The 24,097-nt window shown below is 49.5% G+C and overlaps 1 protein-coding gene across 4 annotated transcripts in view; it reads left to right on the top strand.

Annotated features, from left to right (window-relative positions):
* The window catches only part of BCAS4 (breast carcinoma amplified sequence 4), an 85,265-nt gene that overhangs the window by 16,905 nt on the left and 44,263 nt on the right, over positions 1–24,097 (top strand). For all 4 annotated transcript variants that reach the window (XM_055266284.2, XM_055266285.2, XM_055266283.2 and 1 more), the window contains exons 2-3: positions 6,122–6,193; positions 18,487–18,588. In XM_055266284.2, the coding sequence (XP_055122259.1) occupies positions 6,122–6,193; positions 18,487–18,588 (174 nt within the window). The remainder of the gene's footprint in view (positions 1–6,121; positions 6,194–18,486; positions 18,589–24,097) is intronic.

Raw genomic sequence — 24,097 nt, 5'->3', positions numbered from 1 at the left:
TTTATTTGTTCATTCATCACTTAATGGACATTGGGTCATTTCTACTTTTTTTTTTTTTTTTTTGAGACGGAGTCTCACTCTGTTGCCCAGGCTGGAGTGCAGTGGCATGATCTTGGCTCGCTGCAAGCTCTGCCTCCCGGGTTCACACCATTCTCCTGCCTCAGTCTCCCGAGTAGCTGGGACTACAGGCACCCACCACCACACCCGGCTAGTTTTTTGTATTTTTTAGTAGAGACTGGGTTTCACCGTGTTAGCCAGGATGGTCTCGATCTCCTGACATTGTGATTCGCCCGCCTCGGCCTCCCAAAGTACTGAGATTATAGGCGTGAGCTACTGCACCCGGCCTTTTTTTTTTTTTTTTTTTTTTTTTTAAATTGAGATAGAGTCTCGCTCTCTCGCCCAGGCTGGAGTGCAGTGGTGCGATCTTAGCTCACTGCAAACTCCGCCTCCCGGATTCCCCAAGCAATTCTCGTGCCTCAGCCACCCAAGTAGCTGAGACTACAGGCTTGTGCCACTACCTCCAGCTCATTTTTGTAGTTTTAGTAGAGAGGGGGTTTCACCATGTTGGCCAGGCTGGTCTCGAACTCCTGACCTCAAGTGACCTGCCTGCCTCGGCCTCCCAAAGTGTTGGGATTACAGGCGTGAGCCACCACGCCCAGCCTTTTCAACTTTTTGACTGTAATGAATATTGTCCAAGTTTTTGTGAGAGCATATGTTTTCATTTCTTTTTTATTTATTTTTATTTTTTATTTTTTTGGGACAGGGTCTTGCTTTGTCATCCAGGCTGGAGTGCAGTGGCACCATCATGGCTCACAGCAGCCTTGATCTTCTGGGCTCAAGTGCTTCTCCCACCCCAGCCTCCTAAGTAGCTGGGAATACAGGCACATGCCACCATGTCCGGCTAATTTTTGTATTTTTTCTGTAGAGACAGTGTCTCACTATGTTGCCCAGGATGGCCTTGTACTCCTGGGCTTAAGTGATCTGCCTGCCTCAGCCTCCCAAAGTGCTGGGACTAAATGTGTGCACCACTGCGCCTGGTCTGTTTTCATTTCTTTCGGGTATATTGCTTGGTCATAAGGTGACTCTGTGTTCCTTTTGAGGAGATGCTGGACTGGTTTTCAGAGCAGCTGCACAATTGTACCCTTCCCACCAGCAGTGTGTGAGGCTTCCAATTCCTCCACATCCTCGCCAGCCCTCATCATTTTCCATTTTTGTGATTGCAGCCATCCCTGTGAGTGCAAAGTGGTACAGTGGAGGATTTGGGGTGGGGAGAGCTTTTGTTTTAACAGGACTGCACAGAGTAGATTGAAGGGCAGTAAGAACAGGAAGCTGGGACCAGCGAGCAGGCTACTGCAACAGTCCTAGCAGGAGACGACGGTGACTTGCGCCATGGTGCTTGGTTGTATGGGAGAGAGAGTGAAGTAGTTGGATTTGGGTAGAGACATTTTGAAGGTAGAAATGAGAGGATTTGCTGGCAGATTGGATGGGGTGGGAAGTGGGAGAGAAGAGTCCAGGGTGCTCCGAAGTATTTGGCCTGAGTGAGAGGACGATGGAGTTTCCATTTGTTGAGTTAGAGAAGATCATGGGTGGAGGAACTTTTTTTTGTTGTGCCAAGCCCTTGGTGAGCAGGGCCAGCCCCTCTTCAATGTTTGGGCATTCCCAGCTGGGAAGCTTGCACTGCCACTTTGTGAGAAGGGGGGATGTGGGAAAAAAAAAGTGAAAAAAAAAGTTTGTTTAAAAAAAAAAAACCCACTCACCATCTCCACTGGTCCTTCCTTGAATGTCACTTAAAGTGAGCCTCTCGCCTCCTTCCCTTCTGAGTGGAGCAGTTTATGCCCAGGGGTTTGCGAAGAACAGCGAGGGCATTCATCGGCTCACAGGCTAGTTAAAAAGGCACGTGGGCTGCAGCCTGCGGGACTCTCATTTCTGAGGCCACTTAGGGGATAATCTTGAGAGAAAATTGCCCATGGATGATTTGTGGGCATGGTGGGCTGGCTTATCCTGAGCGCCTTCCTGTTGGTTGGGAATGTCTTGGGCTTGTTTCTCCCTTTGCTGACCAGACAGTCGGCAAACACTCACTTTGATCCTTCCTGCTTTTGGGAACCTCCCTAGGTACCAGGGGGTGAGGTGGGGGACTGACCATAGCTGACAAGCAGCAACAAAGGGGACACATTTCTAACCTCCCCCAAGAGCATCTTGTTTTTGTTTTGAGATGATCTCACTCTGTCACCCAGGAGTGCAGTGGTACATCACAGCTCACTGTAGCCTCAACCTCCTGGGCCCAAGTGACCCTCCCAGCCTCAGCCTCTCAAGTAGCCGAGACCACACAGGCGTGCACCACCATGCCCAGTTAGTTTTCTTTTTATTTTTATAGAGACAAACTTTCCCCCTGTTGCCCAGGCTAGACTGGAACTCCTGGGCTCAAGCGATCCTCTGGCCTCAGCCTCCCAGTGTTGGGATTACAGGCATGAGCCACTGTATGCAGCCCCAAAGAATATCTTGTTACACATTCTAGCTCTGGAGTTAGAGTGCTCAGGGTCAAATTCTGGCTTCGATGTTTATTAGCTGTGTGAGCTTGGGCAAGGGAATTAACCTCTCTGATCCTCTGTTTCTCAATCCATAAAAAGAGGGAAATAGTAGCACCTACTGCATAGAGTTCTTGTGAGAAGTGAACGAGGTAATTCAAATACAGTGACTAGCCCTTGTTTTTATTCTATGGTGAAAAAGATTGGGTGGGTGCAGTGGCTCATGCCTATAATATCAGCACTTTGGGAGGCTGAGGCAGGAGGATTGCATGAGGCCAGGAGCTTGAGACCAGCCTGGGCAACATAGTGAGACCCCTGTCTCTACAAAAAATTAAAATACAAAAAAAGAGAGCGAGTGAGCTATGGAATGCAACCCCTTATCACGCACCTATTGTGTGTCAGCACTCTGTTAAATCAGTTAGCCACATCTATGATGTCAGGTTAACCTCCTGACCATTCTGCCAAATGGGCCTGATGGTTCCTGTCACGGGATCCAGTGGCAGTGAAATGCAGAGGTTAAGCCATTGGATTCCAGCTGCATGGCTGGCAGAGGGTAAGGTGAACCCAGAAGTGCCGTGACCATGCCATGCCCTTCCTGAGTGGGCCAGGATGGGTTGTGATGCGCTTCCTACAAGCACAGCGCTGCAGAAACATCTTGGGAAGGAGGCATCCCACCCAGCTGGGGCATGGGCTTCCGTGGCCTCCCATGCAGGTTGTATGTCCTTAAGTGTGTCTGGACCCGGGTCTGAGTTGTGTGCACCTGCAATCCCAGGATCTCTCCATCACCCACTGTGCCCCACTCCTCTCTTTCTCTTTCTCTTTCCCCTGCACCAGAAAGAACAACCAACCTTCTCCTCTCACCACAGTGACCCCTTGGCTCCATCCTTTCTCCCTTAGTGCGGTAATGACATTTTCTCATTGTAATTTAATTTTGGGGTTGGGTGGGGGGATGATCTTTCTTTTTCGCCTGTCTTCTGTCCCCTCTCCCCCACTGAGGCACAGAAATAGTCCCAGCTGTGAGATGAAGGTTGCAGAGTTTAAAATTGCAACTTGGTACTATTTATACTCCAGCCTGGAAGATTTTTTTTTTTTTGCGCAGTCGTTTATTTTGTTGTGGTGGAGATGGCTCATGCTGGAAGCAGCAGGAACTGGTGCTGTATAAACAGTTCTCTGGGCACAAGTGGGTGGTGAGGGAGCCTTCAGGTGCAGGGGGCAGGGACTAGGCCTGCCCAGAAATCCTGAGCACGCCTCCCTGGAGCAGGACGGTGTGGCCTGGTAGGGAAAGCACATGATGTGCTGGGTGAACTTTCTTCCTGAATGCTGGCCATTACAAAAATAACAACAGAAACTGGTATTTTAGAAGTCATAAAAGTAGTAGATAGTTGAGGGGGGAAAAAAACCCTAATTTTTTTTTTTTTTTTGAAGATAGCTCTTGCTCTGTCTCCCAGGCTGGAGTACAGTGGCACGATCTCGGCTCACTGCAACCTCCTCCTCCTGGGTTCAAGCAGTCCTCCTGCCTCAGCCTTCTGAGTAGTTGGGACTACAGACGCATGCCACCATGTCTGGTTATATTTTTTATTTTTAGTGGAGACGGGGTTTCGCCATGTTGGTCAGGCTGGTCTCGAACTCCTGACCTCAGGTGATCCGCCCACCTTGGCCTCCCAAAGTGTTGGGATTACAGGCGTGAGCCACTACGCCTGGCCAAACCGCTAATTATTTCCCTAATTTTTACACAAGTGCATGAAGCAGTTGTACACTGGCAGGCCCTTTGCACGTTCGTGATTGGCTTCATTTGTGAAGCATTAAAGGGTTTTTTAAATGTGTTCCTATGTTTAAACATTGGGGCATTTCCTATCAAATTAGAATTTCTGGCTTCTCTTGGAAAATGGAAAGATCTGGCAGCTTCGGGCCTGCATTTCCTGATGGCAGCTAGTGACCAGCAGCTGGAGGACTGGATGAGCACCTTTCAGATCACCACAAGCCCGATGGCCTGTTTCACTCATTTATGTTAATGTCCAGCCTGATGACTGGGTTTTATTTCTTCTTTTTTTAAAGACAAGTTCTCACTCTGTCGCCCAGTCTGGAGTGCAGTGGTGCGATCATTGCTCACTGCAGCCTCAGCCTCCTGGGTAGCTGGGACCACAGACATGCACCACCATGCCTGGCTAATTTTTGTTTTTTTTTGAGACGGAATCTTGTTCTGTCGCCCAGGCTAGAGTGCAGTGGTGTGACCTTGGCTCACTGCAGTCTCTGCCTCCCGGATTCAAGCGATTCTGCTGCCTTAGCCTACTGAGTAGCTGGGACTACCGGTGTGTGCCACCACACCCGGCTAATTTTTGTTATTTTTAGTAGAGACGGGGTCACCATGTTGTCCAGGATGGTCTCAATCTCCTGACCTCATGATCCGCCCGCCTCAGCCTCCAAAAGTGCTGGGATTACAGGCGTGAGCCACTGCACCCGGCCTAATTTTTTTTTTTTTTTTTTTTAAAGGGACGGAGTCTCACCATGTTGCCCAGGCTGGTCTCGATTTCCTGCACTTAAGTGATCTTCCTGCCTCGGCCTCCCAAAATGTTGGGATTACAGGCATAAGCCACTGCTCCCGGCCACGGACCCTTTACATAACATAAAAAATTCAAGCTTCCCTTGTCAGAGTCCCTTTCCCAACTCCTCCTGCCCAGGGCTAAGTAAGCCCTGTTAACAGGGTTTCCAAAGAAACTATGGGACGCCCGGTTGAATTTGAATTTCAGATAAACAACAAATTTTTTAAGTATAAGCACATCTCTTAACTATTAGCAGTTTGGCACATATCATTCTAGGCCTTTCTCTGTGAAGACATGTACTTTTTTTTTTTTTGAGACGGAGTCTCGCTCTGTTGCCCAGGCTAGAGTGCAGTGGTGCGATCCTGGCTCACTGCAGCCTCCGCCTCCCAGGTTCAAGCGATTCTCCTGCCTCAGCCTCGGAGTAGCTGTGACTACGGGCACACGCCACCATGCCCAGCTAATTTTTGTATTTTTAGTAGAGACAGGGTTCTGCCATGTTGGTCAGGCTGGTCTCAAACTCCTGACCTCAGGTGATCCGCCCGCCTCAGACATTTTTTTGGTATGGTTTGTATCTGACACTGTCTGCAGCTTGCTTTTCCTCTCCGGGGTATCACCGGGGCCACTGTGTTTATTAGAGCAGGCTGTGAGGCTGTGAGGCTATGGACTCCATCTGGGTTAGGATCCTTGCCCCGCTGTTTGTTAACTGTGTGATCTTGAGCAGGTTACCCCACTTCTCTGAGCCTCCGTGTCCTCATCTGTACAACGTGGAGGATAAGGGTAGCCTTGTTATTTCCTGTATTTGTTGATCTTGTCTCTTTTGAAAGCTGCCTAGAATGGAGAGGCCGTGGTGGCGTTAACCAGTCCTCCGTGATGGGCACCAGGACTGCTGCCTGTTTATTGCTCTTTCAAAGGAGGCAGTAGAAGGGGGTCGAGCAGGAACCGGGCACATAATCCTAAGACTTAGTTTGCTTTTTAAAAAAAAAAAAAAAAAAAATGAAGGGTGTTTGTCTCCCTGGAAACCACTTGCTAATCTCCAGGATATCGTCTCTTTTTCAGGCGAAGGAGGTGGAGGAGACCATCGAGGGCATGCTCCTCAGGCTGGAAGAGTTTTGCAGCCTGGCTGACCTGGTGAGTGGCTGCCTGGGAGGCGTGGGTTTAGGCCCAGGCCAGACTTCAGGCCCTTGCTGGAGTTTTCTGGGGAAGCCATTTTGGTGGTGAGTTAGCAACCAGGAGGAATGGGGCAGCGGCCAGCGCTGAGGGGAAAGCCACGTGCAAACCCTCCCTCCTCTCTCTCTCTCTCTCTCTCACTCACTCAAACCCAAGTGCTTCCTGAGGCGGCCATCTTGATCTCGTCCTTCCCTGGAGATGGTTTTTATTCCGCAGAGGAGCCAGGAGTGGACCACAAGGTGGCACTCTCGGGCACCGATGCAGGGAGCCGTTCAGCGGGGACGCTAGGCTATATTTAACTTTCCTCAGCTCTTCACCGTCCCCTGTGCAAACATGGAGACAGCCAGGAAATGGCTTCAGGCCTGCGAGGCCTAGGAGGAGCCTCTTGCCCAGGCCACAGCCCGTGGTGGAGTTGGGCATCGAGTTCCTTCCTGAATCCTTCTGTTCTCTCTGCTTTTACCTCCTACTGTGTCTGGTTGGCCCAAATCTACTAGCCTGGCTGAGGAGGAAGATGGAAGACAATGGCCCAGAAGACAAGGCCTTACACGCCAGAGTCTCTAGAAATCGCCTCTAGAGGCTGGGCGCAGTGGCTCACACCTGTAATCCCAGCACTTTGGGAGGCCGAGGCGGGCAGATCACCTGAGGTCAGGAGTTCCAGACCAGCCTGACCAACATGGTGAAACCCTGCCTCTACCAAAAATACAAAAATTAGCTGGGTGTGGTGGCAGGCACCTGTAATCTCAGCTGCTCAGGAGGCTGAGGCAGGAGAATTGCTTGAACCCGGAAGGTGGAGGTTACAGTGAGCTGAGATTACGCCACTGCACTCCAGCCTGGGTGATAGATCAAGATTATGTCTCAAAAAAAAAAGAAAAGAAAAGAAAAAGAAATTGCTTCTAGATCCCAGTGTTCCTAGGATTGCTGCCAGCCAGGTGTGGAGCCCCCAGGAGCAATGATAGAATTTTCTAGAAGCTCTCAAGCTTATTAGAGGCAAACCAGTAACCTGGGCTTGAGGTGTCTGCCTGGAGGCCCAAAGGGTAGAGCTCCATATTGTGACCAGGCCCTGCGTCTCCCCAGAGTGGAGGAAGCCTGGCCAGCTGGGCCCAGTGGTACGCGTTTATGTCCCTGAGAAGCACCGTTTCCGGACCCTGAGAGTGTTTGTGAGACCCCAAGGGAGTAACAGTAACAGCAGCCCCAGATGTTCACTGAACACCTTCCTTTGTGCCGGGCACAAAGCCACCCTAGACAGCAGGCACTGAGTCATCCCTACATATTCAGCAGACCTCGGCCCAGCCTCTAGGGTCACAGCAGAAATTCCAAGAGGACCTATGTGGTTTCTTCTCTTGAGTCAATTTTTATGTTCAGATGTGGGTCCAGGTGGGAGCTAGGTAACAAGACAGGCTTTTAACAGCCTGGATTGTCCTTTCTTTACCACCATGCATTGGGCTCTTTCTTTCTCTTTCTGTCTTTCTGTCTTTCCGTCTTTCCCTCCCTCCCTTGCTTCCTTTCTTCCTTCCTTCCTTTCCAGACAGAGTCTCACTCTGTCCTCCAGGCTGGAGTGCAATGATGTGATCTCAGCTCACTGCAACCTCTGCCTCCCGGGTTCAAGTGATTCTCCTGCCTCAGCCTCCCGAGTAGATGGGATTACAAGCATGCACCACCATGCCCGGCTAATTTTTGTATTTTTAGTAGAGATGGGGTTTCACCATGTTGGCCAGGCTGGTCTTGAACTCCTGGCCTCAAGTGATCCTCCCGCCTCGGCCTCCCAAAGTGCTGGGATTGATTATAGGCGTGAGCCACCGTGCCCGGCTGCATTGGGCCCTGTCTCATGAATGGGCCCCGTGATAAGCTTGAGTATGCAAAGAGAGTTCAGTCCATCTCCATCCCCATCAAGCCCCAGTGTATGTGGGGAGACTGATTTGGGTACCAGTTGGTGCCATCCCATGCTACAGTGCTGTTGTGAAGGTAAGGTCAAGGTGTGAAGGGATTCCAGAGCCAGTGGTGCTAAGTCCTGCCTAGGAAATTGGGAAGGCTTCGTATAACAGGTGGTGATGAATCTGGGGCTGGAAGGAGAAACAAAGAATTCAACAGATGGGGAAGGAGTGCATTCAGGCAGAAGGACCAGCCTGTGCAAAGGCGGGGAGGCCAGGGATGTGGTATGGCTGGGCACTGGGTGAAGGGTCATGGCTGCGGGCAGGGAAGGCAGGTCGGGAGGATGGTGTGGATGGATGCTCCAGGGACACGTTTGTTTTCAAATCCCATCCCGTCATCCACGTGGGCATTCTGCGCAAGGAGACCCAGCATCAGCCTGAAGAGGGCTGGGGGCAGGAGTCCGTGAGGACAGGTGGAGAGAGACCCATGTGGCCCAGCCCTGAAAAACCATCACAGCTTCCTGTGGTGGGAAGTGTGTGTCTTTGTTGCCAGGAGACTCAAGATTGCAGGCAGCATCAGGCAGGTTCTCCTAACTCGAAGCCTGGAGATGCTTCATGGAAAGATTTAATCCTGAGGCCACACACAGATGACCCACAGGTCCAATCCTGCCTGCAGATAATTTGATGTTTCTAGCGGGGGAAGAAAGCAGGCATTAGCTTGTGACATTTTTAGAATTTCATGTGAAAAATCTAGAGTTCCGGCTTCTCTCAGAAAAGCAAAGATCTGGCCCTCCTGGGGTACTCATTCCTACCTTGCAAGCATCGGCCACCATGTCACGTGGCAAGCAAGCGACCGCCTGCTGTGGGCAGCAAGCGTGCTTTCCAGCTTGTTACAGTGCTGGCTGCTGCCGGGGAGTCTTCCTGATTCCAGAGCCGCCACGTGCTTGTGTATTTTTGATAGATGATGTTTCTCTGTTCTTTTGACCCTACTGAAAGTGGGAAAATAAAGCCAGACCGAGAGGATCCCATATTCCAAGAAATGGAAGAGAACATGCATCCTTTTGGAAGCAAAGACTCTTCCCATGTCTGTGTTGACAGAATGTGCCCAGCCAGTTCTGCAAATATGTGATGCTTGTGGGACCCCTGGGAGTGTTTGAGCTTACAGCCCCTGCATGGGCATGCTGTGCCAATGCCATTTATATTCTAGAAATCCTCTTGGCCCCTAGAGGTTCATGCTTGGCTTACCTGGTATGTCTGCTGCGTGCTGTGGGGCTGCATGACTGCAGAGAGAGGTGTCCGGTGATCAGCCCTAGCTTGGGGCCTCTTTTTTCTCTTTAAGAGCTGCTTTGAAATCCAAGCTAGGGATGAGTAGGGTCCTTTAGGGGCAGGTGGTGTCACACCATGGACCACTGTCCCCCCAGGTCCCTGCCTTGGTCTTCAGAAACACTGTTTGATCAATTTACAGGTCCGAGAGAAGGCAGGCCCTGGACTGCATGGCTTAGAGAGAAGCCACTTCCTTTCTGATAAAATTGGGCTGTTAGAAATCAAAGTCCAGCTTCCTGTCTGCTCTATTAGTTCTTCCACTTGCCTGTCTTGATCACTCTCTGTCACTGAAATTCACCGCTGTGTTCAGGGACCTCTTGTAACATTTGATATGATGCCAATTATTGGCACTTCACATTCTGATTCCTTCCACTGTAGGGCCATGGACATGTCACGTTACCTCTCTGAACCTTTACTTTTTCCTCTGTAAAATGAAAATAATGGCTCTGATTATCTATTGCTGTGTCAAACTACCCGAAAATTTAGTAATGTAAAACAACCACCCATTTATTTTGTGGGCTAGAGCAGAGCACAGAGGACTCAGCTCATTTGAGTCGAAGCTGGCTCCTTCATCACTTGTCTGGTACCTGGGCTGGGCTGGCTGGGGCTGGTTGGTGTAACTTGCCCCGTGCACGCTCTCCATGTAGCTGGCGTGGGCTTCCTCGTAGCATGGCTGTTTGACCTCCCCAGAGCAAGCAGTCCAACGGGCAGGAGGGAAGCTGCCACATGTCTTGAGGTCTGAGTATGGAAACTGACACAGTGTCACTTCTGTTGTAGTTTATTGGTCAAAGCAGTTACACAGCCCAGCCAGAATCGGGAGAGAACCTGTATTCTACCCCTTCATGGAAGGAATTAAGGAGTTTGTGGCCATCCTTAATCCACTACAAATAGTTTCCATCTCCAAAGAGTTACTGTAAGGAATAGATGAGGCAGAGATGTGTGCTTTACACCCACTAGAATGGCTAGATCTTAAAAACCACCAAAATACCAAGTGTTGGCAAGGATGTAGAGCAATGAAGCTCCCATACATTGCTGGTAGAAATGCAAAAGAAACTACAGCCACTTTGGAAACAGCTTGGCAGTTTCTTACAGGTTTTTTTTTTTTTTGGAGACACAGTCTCACTCTGTTGCCCAGGCTGTAGTGCAGTGGTGCTATCTCAGCTCATTGCAACCTCTACCTCCTGGGTTCAAGCGATTCTCGTGCCCCAGTAGCTGGGATTACAGGTGCCCACCACCACGTCTGGCTAATTTTTGTATTTTTAGTAGAGATGGGGTTTCACCACGCTGGCCAAGCTGACCTCAAACTCCTGACCTCAAGTGATCCGCCCGCCTCAGCCATCCAAAGTGCTGGGATTACAGGCGTGAGCCACTGCACCCAACCTCTTATACAAAGTTAAACATGTGCTTAACCCACATCCCAGCAATTCTAGCCCTTGTCACTACCAATAAGGAATGAAAACAAGTGCCCAAACCACGCAAAAATTCACACACAAATGTTCATAGAAGCCTTATTCGCCGGGCATGGTAGCTCATGCCTGTAATCCCAGCACTTTGGGAAGCTGAGGCGGGTGGATCACCTGAGGTCAGGAGTTCGAGACCAGCCTGGCCCACATGGCGAAACCCTGTCTGTACTAAAAATACAAAAATTAGTTGGGCGCGGTGGCATGCACCTGTAGTACCAGCTACTTGGGAAGCTGAGGCAGGAGAATCACTTGAACTCGGGAGGCGGAAGTTGCAGTGAGCTGAGATTGCATCACTGCACTCCAGCCTCAGTGACAGAGTGAGACTCCATCCCCCCGCCCCCTCAAAAAAAGAAGCCTTATTCATGATACTCCAAACTAGAAACAATCCAAATGTCCATCAGCAGTAGGATGAGTAAAGCAATTGTTGATTTATGCATATATTGGAATACTACACAGCAATGAAAAAGAATTGACTGCTCTACACAGCAACATAGATAATCTCACACATGTGATATTGAGCGAAAGAAGTCATGGCCAGGCATGATGGCTCACACCTGTAATTCCAGCTCTCTGAGAGGACAAAGTGGGAGGGTTGCTTGAGCTCAGGAGTTTGAGACCAGCCTGGGCAACATAGGGAGACCCCATCTTTATTTTTAAATAATAATAATAATAAATTTAAAAAGAAAAGCTTGACACAAGAATACATTCTGTGTGATTCCAGTAGTCTGAAGTTCAGGAATAGGCAGAACTAATCTATGGGTGGTATAAGTCAGGTAGTGGTTGGTTTGGGGAGGGTAGTCATGGCCTACAGGAGGCCTTGTGGGGTGATGAAATATTCTATATCTTAGTCTGGGTGGTGGTTACACAGATGTAAACGTGTGCGGATTCGTCAAGCTGTCCACTTACGAGCTGTGCACTTTCCTTTGTGTCACTTACACCCAGTTAAAGATCATTGCTGAGCACAGTGCTATTTATTAATAATTGTTATTATCATAATAAATAGCACAGTGCTATTTATTAAATGACTAACAAATGGCAGCTACTAATGCCATCATCATTATTACCAAAGCACCAGAGGGGCATGACGCTGATGAAGTGATCCACAGTAAGGCTGGATTTATAAAGCCCTTCAGCTCAGTGCTCTCTGGGGTTTGGGCAGCTTGTCCGGTCCCTCTGAAACTCCAGTGGCCTTGGGCCCACCTTCTGCCGAGGAGCAGAGTCTTACTTCGCTCGCATAAATGGAGAACATTTCCTGTTGGCCTTGGCCCAGCAGTTGCATTTGGCGTGGGTACATGTTCTTGGGTCAAGTGCATTTGGCTCTCCTTCCTAGGGGCCCTGAATCATTCTGGACAGATGACTTTCCTCTGTGGTGACCTCAGCACCTGCAGCCCAGACTTCTGGGTTCTGGAGACCAGCTCTAGAGAGGTGGGAGGATAGTTGGGGGAAGGGTCTGGGGCCCCCAGGCTAGCACACCTGGTTGGGTGTTTGTCCTGGCAGAGGCTCTAGAGCATGGAGGCTTTTTCACTGAAATCTCTTTGCTCTTCTCAGAGCGTAGCCCAAGGTACGCAAATGTAAACGTCTGTAATGTGATGAGAAGTGAGTTGGAGATGAAAAATGTGTCACCTTCCTTTTGACTCCTCCATAAGAAGAAAGTGCTGCTCTGGGTAGCCGTGGATTCCATGTTGGGGAGACTGTTGGGAGTGATGGGGACTGGGGTTAACAAAAGTGGCAGCTGTCACTCAGCTCCAGCTGATTGTTGCCATGTGGAACATGGGCTCAGTTGATTTATGCATATATTGGAATACTACACAGCAATGAAAAAGAATTGACTGCTCTACACAGCAACATAGATAATCTCAGTGTGGCCAGGTCTTGGCTCAGTGTGTCCAGGTCTTCTGATTTTTCATGAGAAGCCAGAGATCTGGGTTTCTAAGGGAAATATCCTGACTTTGATGCATCTGGTTTGGTTTTACTTTTTTTGTTTTTTTTAGGCATGATTGGGCTGACACTGCCTTTGCCCAATGAACAACATCTGTAGACCTCTGGTGTTAGGAAGGGTGGCCTCAGGCCCATCTGGATTGGACTCCTCCCTCTCCCGCTTTCTAGCTTTGTGACCTTGGGCCAGCTCATTTAGTTTCTCTGAGCCTCGGTTTTATCTCCCATAAAATAAGGTTGAAGAGGAAATGGTTTTTGCCTTACAGGGCCTGTTCCCAGCACACGGTGAGAGTTTATGGAGTGTGCTCTGTTGGTATCATGCCCCTCTAGACTGGACCTACAGTTCTGTTTTTTCCTTTAATAAATTTTTAATTTTTAAAATAGAGATGGTGCCTCACTATGTTGCCCAGACTGGTCTTGAACTCGTGGCCTCAAGTGATCCTCTCACCTCGGCCTCCCAAAGAATTGGGATTACAGGTGTGAGCCACCACACCTGGCCCTAAAGTTTCTTTTATGGTTCTCAGCCCAGGGTGGAACCAAGAGTAAGGTTTGGGGCCTTTCAGCCCCTAGGATTGCCCTCCCTGGCCCCTCATTCTGAGTAACTACAGTAAACCTGTGGGCAGGTATAAACAGTTCCCTGTTGCCTTCAGTTTCAGCCATTGGAGAAGCTGCATCAGAGAAGGGATTTCTCTAAAAATAAAATAAGAAACAGGCTGGGCGCAGTGGCTCATGCCTGTAATTCCAGCCCTTTGGGAAGCCAAGGTGGGTGTATCACTTGAGATTGGGAGTTCAAGACCAGCCTGGCCAACATGGTGAAACCCTGTCTCTACTAAAAATACAAAAATTAGCCAGGCGTGGTGGCAGGTGCTTGTAATCCCAGCTACTGGGGAGGCTGAGGCAGGAGAATCACTTGAACCTGGAAGGCAGAGGTTGCAGTGAGCAGAGATGATGCCACTGTACTCCAGCCTGGGGGAGAGAGTGAGACTTGTTTCAAAAAAACAAAACTAAATAAACAAAAATAAGGAAAAAAAAAGAGAAGAGACTTGTTTGTTCCCAATTCTTCAGGATTTAGGGGGTGAGGGTGGTCCTTGAGTCTCCTTTCTACCACTTTCTCTGTCTGCTCTAGGTTGCCAATCCCAGCCCATACCCCCAAGCTCATTCTCACTCTTCCCCTGATTTGTTTCTTTAGAAATTAACAGAAGGATACGATTCAAGTTTGTTCCCCCGTGTTCTGACCTTGCCCTGGAATTAATTATCTGCTCTTTGCTACATCAGGGTGATTTTCTCCAAGTTTAGCCTTGTTGAGGAATGAGCTTCTCTCTAGAAATCCGGCCTTGGGGAAGAAAGGGAGGAGACTGAGGACCTTTCCCTGTCACTGGTAACAAATGCTGGAGCCAGGCAGAGCGTGCAGCTGGGGTGAGACAATGGGGAGGGGTGATGACTGTGGAAACCCCAGTGCTCAGGCCCATCTGGAGGGAGCAGCCCCAGCCTTTGCTGCCTGGGGAGACTCAGGCCCATCATTGCCAAAGCTGCTGACTTAAGAGAAGCTGTAGTTCAGACCTAATTGAATTTTTAAAACCATATTTATATATTTTTTATTTTGGAATAGTTTAGATTTACAGAAAAATTGCAAAGATTGTTCAGAGAGTTGCCATATTAACCCTAAGGTTTTTAAAAATACATATTAAATTTTTTAATAGAGGTGGTGCCTCGCTATGTTGCCCAGGCTGGTCTTGAGCTCCTGGCCTCCATTGTTAACATCTCTAACGCCTGTAAACCCAGCACTTTGGATTGAGGCAGGAGGATAGCTTGAGGCCAGGAGTCCAAGAGCAGCCTAGACATCACAGTGAAACCCTGTCTCTACAAAAGATAAACAATTAGCTGGGCATGGTGATGGAGAGCTGTAGTTCCAGCTATTCAAGAGGCTGAGGCTGGAGAATTGTTTGAGCCCAGGAGGTCGAGGCTGCAACAAGTCATTATTGCACCACTGCATTCCAGCCTGGGTGACAAAGCAAGACCCTATAAAAAAACAAAAAACAAAAAACAACCCACCCCCCCCCCCCACCAAAAAACAAAACAAAACAAAAAACCAAACAAAGAAACCAGCATTGGTATGTTGCTATTCACTGAACTCCACACTTTGTTTTGATGTCATCAGTTTCCCTTGAGTGTCCTCTTTCTGTTCCAGGATCCAGTCTAAAGTGCCACATGGCACGAGGTTGTCACATCTCCTTAGTCTTTTTCGGTCTGTGACAGTTTCAGTCTTACCTTGCTTTTCATCACTTGTGCAGTTTTGAGGCATGCTGGTCAGGTGTTTCGTAGAAGGTCCCTCGATTTTTGTGATGTTTTTCATGTGGTTAGACTGGAGATAGGAATTTATGGAACGATCACCGCAGAGGAGGAGCCTTCTTATCACATCCCATCAGAGGGTACCTGATGCCCACATGGCATCACAGATGTGAACCTGCATAAGGTGGTGCCTGCGGCTTTCTCCAGTGGAATTTGCCATTTCCCCCTTTCCAGACCCGTTCAGTCCTCTGCACATATTAGGCTTGTGCACATTTACTTTGTACTTCGAGCTTTGATCTAATACTATGTTAATTTTTTGTTGCTCAGCTTGTCCTAGCTTTGGCCATTTCACTCTTGCAGGTTGGCTTCTGTGTCCCTTGGGTAAGCCCCATCTCATCCTTTATTTTGTGGAACACTTTCTTGCTTTCTGGTGCTACAAGATGCTCCAGACTCAGCTCAGTCCTAGAACCAGCAATTTCTCATGGGAGCCCCACTTGAATTTTTATTGTTTTAGAGACAGGGTCTTGTATTGTCGCCCGGGCTGGAGTGCAGTGGCGCCATCTTGGCTCACTGCAACCTCTGTTTCCCGGGTTTAAGCGATTCTCCTGCCTCAGCTTCCCGAGTAGCTGGGACTACAGGCATGCGCCACCATGCCCAGCTAACTTGTATTTTTAGTAGAGACAGGGTTTCTCCATTTTGGCTGTGGCTAGTCTTGAACTCCTCACCTCAGGTGATCTGCCCGCCTTGGCCTCCCAAACTGCTGGGATTACAGGTGTAAGCCACTGTGCCCGGCCTTCACAATTTTTTTTTTTTTTTTTCAAAATATGAGATGAGGAAACCGAGGCCCAGGGAGGCTAGGGGACCGGTGTGGTGTCATAGTGGAGAACGGTGGGGCAGGGGCTTAGGCTGGGCAGCCTGACACCACATGCCACCCTCTCAGGGCCGATTTTTGACCTTGTGGGATCAGAGCATGAAAAACGAGTATCCCTGGCTGGGCGCGGTGGCTCACGCCTGTAATCCCAGCACTTTGGGAGGCTGAGGCAGGTGGATCACAAGGTTAGGAGATCGAGACCATCCTGGCTAACACGGTGAAACCCCCATCTCTACTCAAAATACAAAAAATTAGCCGGGCGTGGTGGCGGGCGCCTGTAGTCCCAGCTACTCGCGAGGCTAAGGCAGGAGAATGGCGTGAACCCGGGAGGCGGAGCTTGCAGTGAGCCGAGATTGCGCCACTGAACTCCAGCCTGGGAGACAGAGTGAGACTGCGTCTCAAAAAAAAATAAATAAAAGAAAAAGAAAAATGAGTATCCCTGAGGACACTGGACACCTAGAGCTAGGTGCCCAGAGAGATGGCAGTGCTGTGACCAGAGGAGGGCTAGGCGTGGGGAGAGGCACGGAGGAGTTTGGTTTTAGACGTACAGGGCAATGGGGCGAAGGTCTCAGCAAACCCAGGGCAAGGGGGAAATATTATTCTGAACAGTGGTGGGAGCAGATTTTCATGATAACCACAAGAAGTCTGATGTACTTTGGCAGAAAGAGGAGGAAAAACAGGTATAGTTTTCAAAAAATTTTTAAATAAAAATTTGGGGCCAGGAGTGGTGACTCATGCCTGTAATCCCAGCTCTTTGGGAGGCCAAGGCAGGTGGATCACTTGAGGTCAGGAGTTCAAGACCAACCTGGCCAATGTGGTGAAACCCCGTTTCTACTAAAATACAAAAACTACCCGGGCATGGTGGTGCGTGCCTGTGGTCCCAGCTCCTCGGGAGGCTGAGGCAGGAGAATCGCTTGGACCTGGGAGGCGGAGGTTACAGTGAGCTGAGATTGTGCCACTGCACTCCAGCCTGGGCAACAGAGCTAGACTCAGTCTCAAAAAACAAACAAACAAAAAAGAGTGAGTCACTAGGCCCAGCCCAAAATTTAGGGGAGGGGATTACATGAGGGTGAGGATACCAGGAGGGTGAGACCACGGGGAGCACATCAGAAGCCGCCTCCACACTCCACGCCAGCACTGTGCTAAACAGCTCATCCTCAGTATCCCAGTGGAAGAAGGACCATCGTCATTGCACCACTGTCCCAGTGAGCAAAGGAGGGCTCAGAGAGGTGCAGTGAGTTGCCCAAGGTCACAGAGCTCATGGTGGGTAGACCTAAATTTAAACACTAGCTTGACTCCTTAGTCCAGCTCCTGCTGTGCCCACTGGTGTTTCTCTAACAGTGGTCCCCAGATTCCTATTCCAACGTTGCCTCAGACTGTTGGCTGAAAATGCAGATTCTTAAACTAGGAGAGGCTGGGAATCAGCATTTGAAAGGCTTCCCCCAGGAGATTCAGTTGCTCCACAGAATTTTTTTTTTTTCTTTTTTGAGATGGAGTTTCACCCTGTCACTCAGGCTGGAGTGCAATGGCTCGATCTTGGCTCACTGCAACCTCCGCCTCCCAGGTTCAAGCGATTCTCCTGCCTCAGCCTCCCAAGTAGCTGAGATTAGAGGTGTGTGCCACCACGCCCGGCTAATGTTTGTATTTTTAGTAGAGACGGGGTTTCACCATGTTGGCCAGGCTGGTCTTGAACTCCTGACCTCAGGTGATCCACCTACCTCGGCCTCCCAAAGTGCTGGGATTACAGGCGTGAGCCACCATGCCCAGCCACTCCCCAGAATTTGAGAGCTATGAATATGTGGCCTTTTTTGCACAGTGAGGATGTGATAACATGAAAATGGAATCACTAGTTCTCTCTCACACACACAGAAGAGTTAGGCTTGGTCCTTGGGTTCTGAAGGAAAAAGGAACCATCAGCGTCTGATTTCAGTGATCAAGGGAAGAATATGTGGCTTCATACAGTTCACTTTTGGGGCCCTTGCCAAGCAGAAGAAAATGAAAACTAAAGGAGATGGTGCAAGGAAGTACTTAGGACAGTGCCTGCATGTCGGAAGCATCTGATACATGAGAGTTGTGGCTTTCATTAACATTATTAATGAATATTAATCGTAATGATCAACTTGTTAATATTACTTCCAATGCAATGAAAACTGGACTGACTTTGACTTTGGTTTAGAAAAGAGATTCTGATTCTTTCCATTCGCTCCAGTTCAGTGGTTTAGAAAATGAAGATATTTAGTTTGGGACTGGTGTTGCTGGGTAGTTGGTGGGAAGTGATTAATTTGTGGTTCAGTAAATAATACCTGGGTAGGTCTTGGTCCACAGAGGCAACGATGTTGGTCCTGCCCTGGAGCTCCGAGTTGTTCTTGGGCCTGTATTGCGCAAGACGCCACCTGACACCTCAGCCATCGGTGGGGTGTGTGTAGACCCTGGCCGACCACTGAGGCAGGCAGGAGGACACAGTGACGGCGCAGAAGGCCTGATGAGCTGTTTTGTTCCTTGCAGATCAGGAGTGATACTTCACAGATCCTGGAGGAAAATATCCCAGTCCTTAAGGCCAAACTGACAGAAATGCGTGGCATCTACGCCAAAGTGGACCGGCTAGAGGTACGTCTAGGCAGACGAAGGTTCTGAGGCTGTGGACTTGATCTTGCTTTTGCCTTTTCCTCAAAGACGCCGATCTGGCCTTGAGCATGTCAGGCATTATACCCAATGCAGGGGGTTGGTGGTGGGAGTTGGGGAGTCTGCACTCAAGTGATATTTCAAAAAAATGACAAGTAAGAATTTGTTTCCAGGCCATGTGCAGTGGCTCATGCCTGTAATCCCAGCATTTTGGGAAGCCAATGTGGGAGGATCACTTGAGCCCAGGAGTTTGAGACCAGCCTGGGCAACATGGCAAAACTCCATCTCTACAAAAAAATACAAAAACTAGTCAGGTGTGGTGGTGCATGCCTCTAGTCCCAGCTACTTGGGAGGCTGAGGTAGGAGGATGGCTTGAGTCCAGGAGGTCATGGCTACCGTAAGCATTGATTGTGCCACTTTACTCCAGCCTGGGCGACAGAGCAAGATCCTGTCTCAAAAAGAAAAAAAAGAATTTGTTTCCAACATTTCAAAATCAGGGTACTTTATATAAAAATCTGCATTTTAAGCTTTTGAAAATTCAGAAGCTTTGATAACCCTGGGCCCACATTTCCTTAAATACTTTAATCTGTTTATGTGTCAAGGCATAAATATATAATGTATACATGCCTAAGTATGTAACTTAGTGAATTTTTACATATATTGACATCATGTGATGATGACCCAAATTGAGAGAGAGAACATTTCCAGCCCCTGGGTTGCATTCTTGCAAGAATGGATGGAGGCTGGGCACGGTGGCTCCCACCTGTAATCCCAACACTTTGGGAGGCTGAGGCGGGTGGATCAGTCGAGGCCAAGAGTTCGAAACCACCCTGGCCAACCTGGTGAAACCCCGTCCCTACTAAAAATACGAAAATCAACCGGGCGTGGTGACACACACTGAGGAGGCTGAGGCACAAGAATCACTTGAACCTGGGAGGCAGAGGTTGCAATGAACCAAGATCACACCACTGCACTCCAGCCTGGGCAACAGAGCAAGACTCTGTCTCAACAACAACAACAAAAAAAATGGATGGAGCTGGTGGCTGCTGCTCCTCAGAAGGGCGTGGGCTCTCCAGTTTTCCCACAGTCCCCACCATGCCCTGTTGTCTTACCGCTGACGTAGCTCACCCATCTTTTACTCGCCTGGCTAAGATGCATGGCATCTCATTTCCTCCTTGCTGCACTGCAGAGTCAGTCCCCTCACTGCCCCCATCTCCTGGAAAAGGAACATAAGCTTTGCAAGGTCAGCTACTTCTCTGGGGTCACACTACTAGTTACATCAAGCCAAGATTCCAGCTCATATGTGCCGGTGCAGACACTCTTCATCCACCTGGGGCCCTGGGCTTAGGACCCTGGCTCCTTGCACAGCAGAGGACCTGGAGGCTGAGAGGAGCTTGCGGTTGTGTCATAGTCACCTGGCCAGAGGGAGCGTGAGCCCCTCCCAAGCTGCAGAGGGAGGGAGCAGGCGTGGCTGTCAGCACCGAGTTAGCAGAGAATTAACATTCTTGTCAGCGGAGAATGAAGCAGGAATATAATTAAAACTTTGCCCTTGGAATAGCTGATTCATTTGAATTTTATTCCACACGTTTGAAAGAGGAAAGAAAATGTGAAGACTTGCAGCCTGGTTCTCGCCTGGCCTGGGCCGGCCCAGCTGTCAGGCCCGTTCCTTTCTGAGCATTCAGTCCACTGACGTTGACTGAGGGCCAGGAGAGACCCTCAGCAGGGTATTACCATATTGGCCTCCTATCGCTGCTGGGAGAAATTACCACGAATTCAGTGGCTTAAAACAACACACGAGCCTCTCTGAGCCTACCCTGGCTCAGGACGCTGCCCAATTTAAAAAAAAAGAAGAAAAGAAAACAACACACTTTTTTTTTTTTAAATGGAGTCTCGCTCTGTCGCCCAGGCTAGAGTGCAGTAGCATGATCTCGGCTCTCTGCAACCTCCGCCTCTTGGGTTCAAGTGATTCTCCTGCCTCAGCCTCCCAAGTAGCTGGGATTACAGGTGCTTTCCACCACGTCCGGCTAATTTTTGTATTTTTCGTAGAGACAGGGTTTTGCCATGTTGGCTAGGCTGCTCTGGAACTCCCGACCTCAAGAGATCTGCCCGCCTCAGCCTCCCAAAGTGCTGGGATTACAGGCATGAGCCACCACACTCATCCACAACACACATTTATTATCTTACAGTTCTGGAAGTCAGAAGCTCAAAATGTGCCTTATGGGGCTAAAGTCAAGGTGGTGGCAGGTTAGCCCATTCCGGAAGCTCTGGGAAGAATCTTTGCCTTTTTTCCTGCCTTTTCCAGATTCTAGCACTGCCTGCATTCCTCAGCTTGTGGCCCCTGCCTCCCCCTTCAAAGCCCACGGAGTGACATCTTCCTGTCTCTTTGTTGCTGGCCCTCCTGCCTCCCTCTTGTAAGGACCTTTGAGATTATGTTGGGCCTACCTGGATGATCCACAGTGACCTCCCATTCCAAGATCCTTAACTTAATCACACCTGCAGGATCCCTTTTGCCAAGGAAGGTGACATATTCACAGGTTCTGGGACTAGGACATGAATATCTTTGGGAGCCGTTGTTCTGCTGCCCACACTTCGCCAGGATTTGCTTTCATTAGGCAAGTGCTGTGAAGGGAAGTAGCGACGGAGGTATGGGATCTACAGGACCCTGCAGAACGAGTGGAAGGAACTGTGTTAGGTGGGTGGGGGAACTGTGGGAACTGTGTTAGGTGGGTGCAGCTCAGGCAGGGGCTCCAGGCAGGATCTTGGCTCTGAGCAAGGAGGAGATTGGGATGTTGGAAGGATCCTGGGAGGCCAGGTATTGGGGGCAAAGGGGAATCGGACCCCAGTGGGGGCCGAAGAAACTGGCAGCAGCAGCCAGATTGTCCAACCCTTGCCATCCGAGGTCAGGACTTTGGCCTTTATTCTGAGGAGGAGGAAGCCGCCGAAGAGTCAGGACAGCCTAGTGGTTAGGGGCGCACACCCCAGCGCAGGGCTCCTCAGCCCTAGTGCTGCTGACCTGGAAAATTCTCTGTTGTGGGGCTGTTCTGGGCATTGTAAGTTGCTTAGCAGCCTCTCTGGCCTCCACTCACAAGATACTATTAGCATTCCTCCAACCCCACTCCCCAGCGTGACAACCAAACATGTTGCCAAATGTCCCCTGGGGGGCAAGATCGCCACTGTTTCGAAGCACTGATCTAGAGCCACATAGCCTGGGTTCAAGTCCTAGTGCTGCTGCCTCCTAGCGTGTGACCTCCAGAAAATTCCGAGCCTCATTTCCCTATAAAATGGGAGTTACAGTGGTGAGGGTCTTGCCCCCAAATCCTTGTCGTGTTCAACAAACATTTGCTGCACTGTGGGCTGCCCGGAGATGGGTGCTGGGCATATGACTGATGGGAGATGTCGGGTTCCCTACAGGTGGTCCTGGAGGAGCATTAGACAGGGAAGCAGGCAGGGTGGGGTGGGTTGGCTGCAAGAGCACACACCAAGGGGTCCCTGGCCAGAGCTGGAACAGAGGGGGCTTCCCAAGTGTGTGACCTGGACCCTAAGGCCTGAGATCTGGTGCAGGAAACCTGGGGAGGGAGCATCTTGTGCAAAGAAAGGTCCAGAGGCCGGAAAAGGCAGCTTCTCAGGCACCTGGGGCCCAGGAGGAGCTCAAGGTCAAGAATGAGACTGGAGTGAGGGGTGTAGCCCATAGGGTAGGGCCGAGGCCTGGAGTTTGGACCCTGTTCTTAGAATGACAGGACCCATCAGAGGGATTGCAGCTGCTGTAACCCGTTTCCCACCAACAAGAAAGTCGACATTGATTATTCTTTTTTTCATTCATTCATTCATTCTTTGTAGAGACCAGGGCTCACTAAGTTGCTGCCCAGGCTGGTCTCGAACTTTTTTTTTTTTTTTTGAGACAGAGTCTCATTCTGTTGCCCAGGCTGGAGTGCAGTGGTGGGATCTTGGCTCACTGCAACCTCTGCCTCCCAGGTTCAAGCGATTCTTCTGCCTCAGCCTCCTGAGTAGCTGGGATTACAGGAAGGCCCACCGCACGTGGCTGATTTTTGTATTTTTAATAGAGACGTGGTTTCACCATGTTGGCCAGGCTGGTCTCGAACTCCTGACCTCGAGTGATCTACCTGCCTTGGCCTCCCAAAGTGCTAGGATTACAGGCATGAGCCACCACGCCCAGCTGATTATTCTTAAAGTATACCATTTGGAGGTGTGGGGTATATTTACTAGGTGATACAGCAATAAGCACTATCTCATTCCTGAACATTTTCCCAAAAGATACCGCATGTCTATTAGCAACCATTCCCCAGCCCCCGGCTCTGGCAATCACTCATCTACTTTCTGTCTCTGGCTTTGCCTATGCTGGACATTTCCTGCTAATGGAATCATACCATATATGGCCTTCTGTGTTTGGCTTCTTTCACTTGCCATAATGGTTTCAAGGCTCATCTATGTTGTAGCATGTGCCAGGACCTCATTCCTTCTGTGGCTGAGTCATCTTTTGGTATATGGCTGGACCATATTTCATTTGTCCATGCATTAGCTGGTGCACAGTTGTGTGCTTTCCACTTTATGGCTGTCATGAACAATGCTGCTATGAACGTTTACGTACAAGTTTTTGTGTAACATATGTTTTCATTTCTTTTGGGTAGATACCTAGGAGTGGAATTATTGGCAGATCTTTTTAGGAGAGCTATGGAAACTCGTTTTAGGAAGTTTCTAACAATTTTCCAAAGTGACTACACCATTTTGAACTCAACTCGTTTTAGGACGTTTCACACAGTTTTCCAAAGTGACTGCACCATTTTGAACTCCCACCCGCAACTACTATACTTTTTTTTTTTTTTTTTTGAAACGGAGTCTCGCTCTGTCTCCACACTGGAGTGCAGTGGTGCAGTCTCGGCTCACTGCAACCTCTGCCTCCTGGGTTCAAGCGATTCTCCTGCCTCAGCCTCCCAAGTAGCTGGGACTACAGGTGCCTGCCACCACGCCCGGTTAATGTTTTGTATTTTTATTAGAGACGGGGGTTTCACCATGTTGGCCAGGATGGTCTCGATCTCTTGACCTTGTGATCCACCTGCCTTGGCCTCCTAAAGTGCTGGGATTACAGGCTTGACCCACCATGCCTGGCCTACTATAAGTTTTAGATAGAGATTGCAAATTCAGATGCCAACAGGAGCCAGGACTGCTGAGGGACCAGGTGTTAGAAGACCAATCCCAAGCTCTCCCCATTCCTTTCTGGGAACAGCTGGAGCTCAGAAGCAACTGTCACCACCATGGGGCATGAATCTCCCGACTGTCACAGACCTTACTCTGCCCTAGAGTCTCACCAACATTGAGGCTGAGTGGCACTCACCTCCTGTCAACACCCCTGCACGTCTGCTTTCCTTAGAGTAGAGAGAGATTTCTCTGTAACTGATGCTCCATTAAAAGGGGGGAGTCCTAAGTGAGGTTCCAAGAGGGCCACGGATTTTAAGATCAAGTGGGAGATGATGTATTT

Source organism: Symphalangus syndactylus, chromosome 24 (assembly GCF_028878055.3).
Source record: "Symphalangus syndactylus isolate Jambi chromosome 24, NHGRI_mSymSyn1-v2.1_pri, whole genome shotgun sequence".
Taxonomy (NCBI): domain Eukaryota; kingdom Metazoa; phylum Chordata; class Mammalia; order Primates; family Hylobatidae; genus Symphalangus; species Symphalangus syndactylus.
Note: the sequence above shows the minus strand (reverse complement) of the source record. Positions and strands in the feature narration are given on the sequence as shown.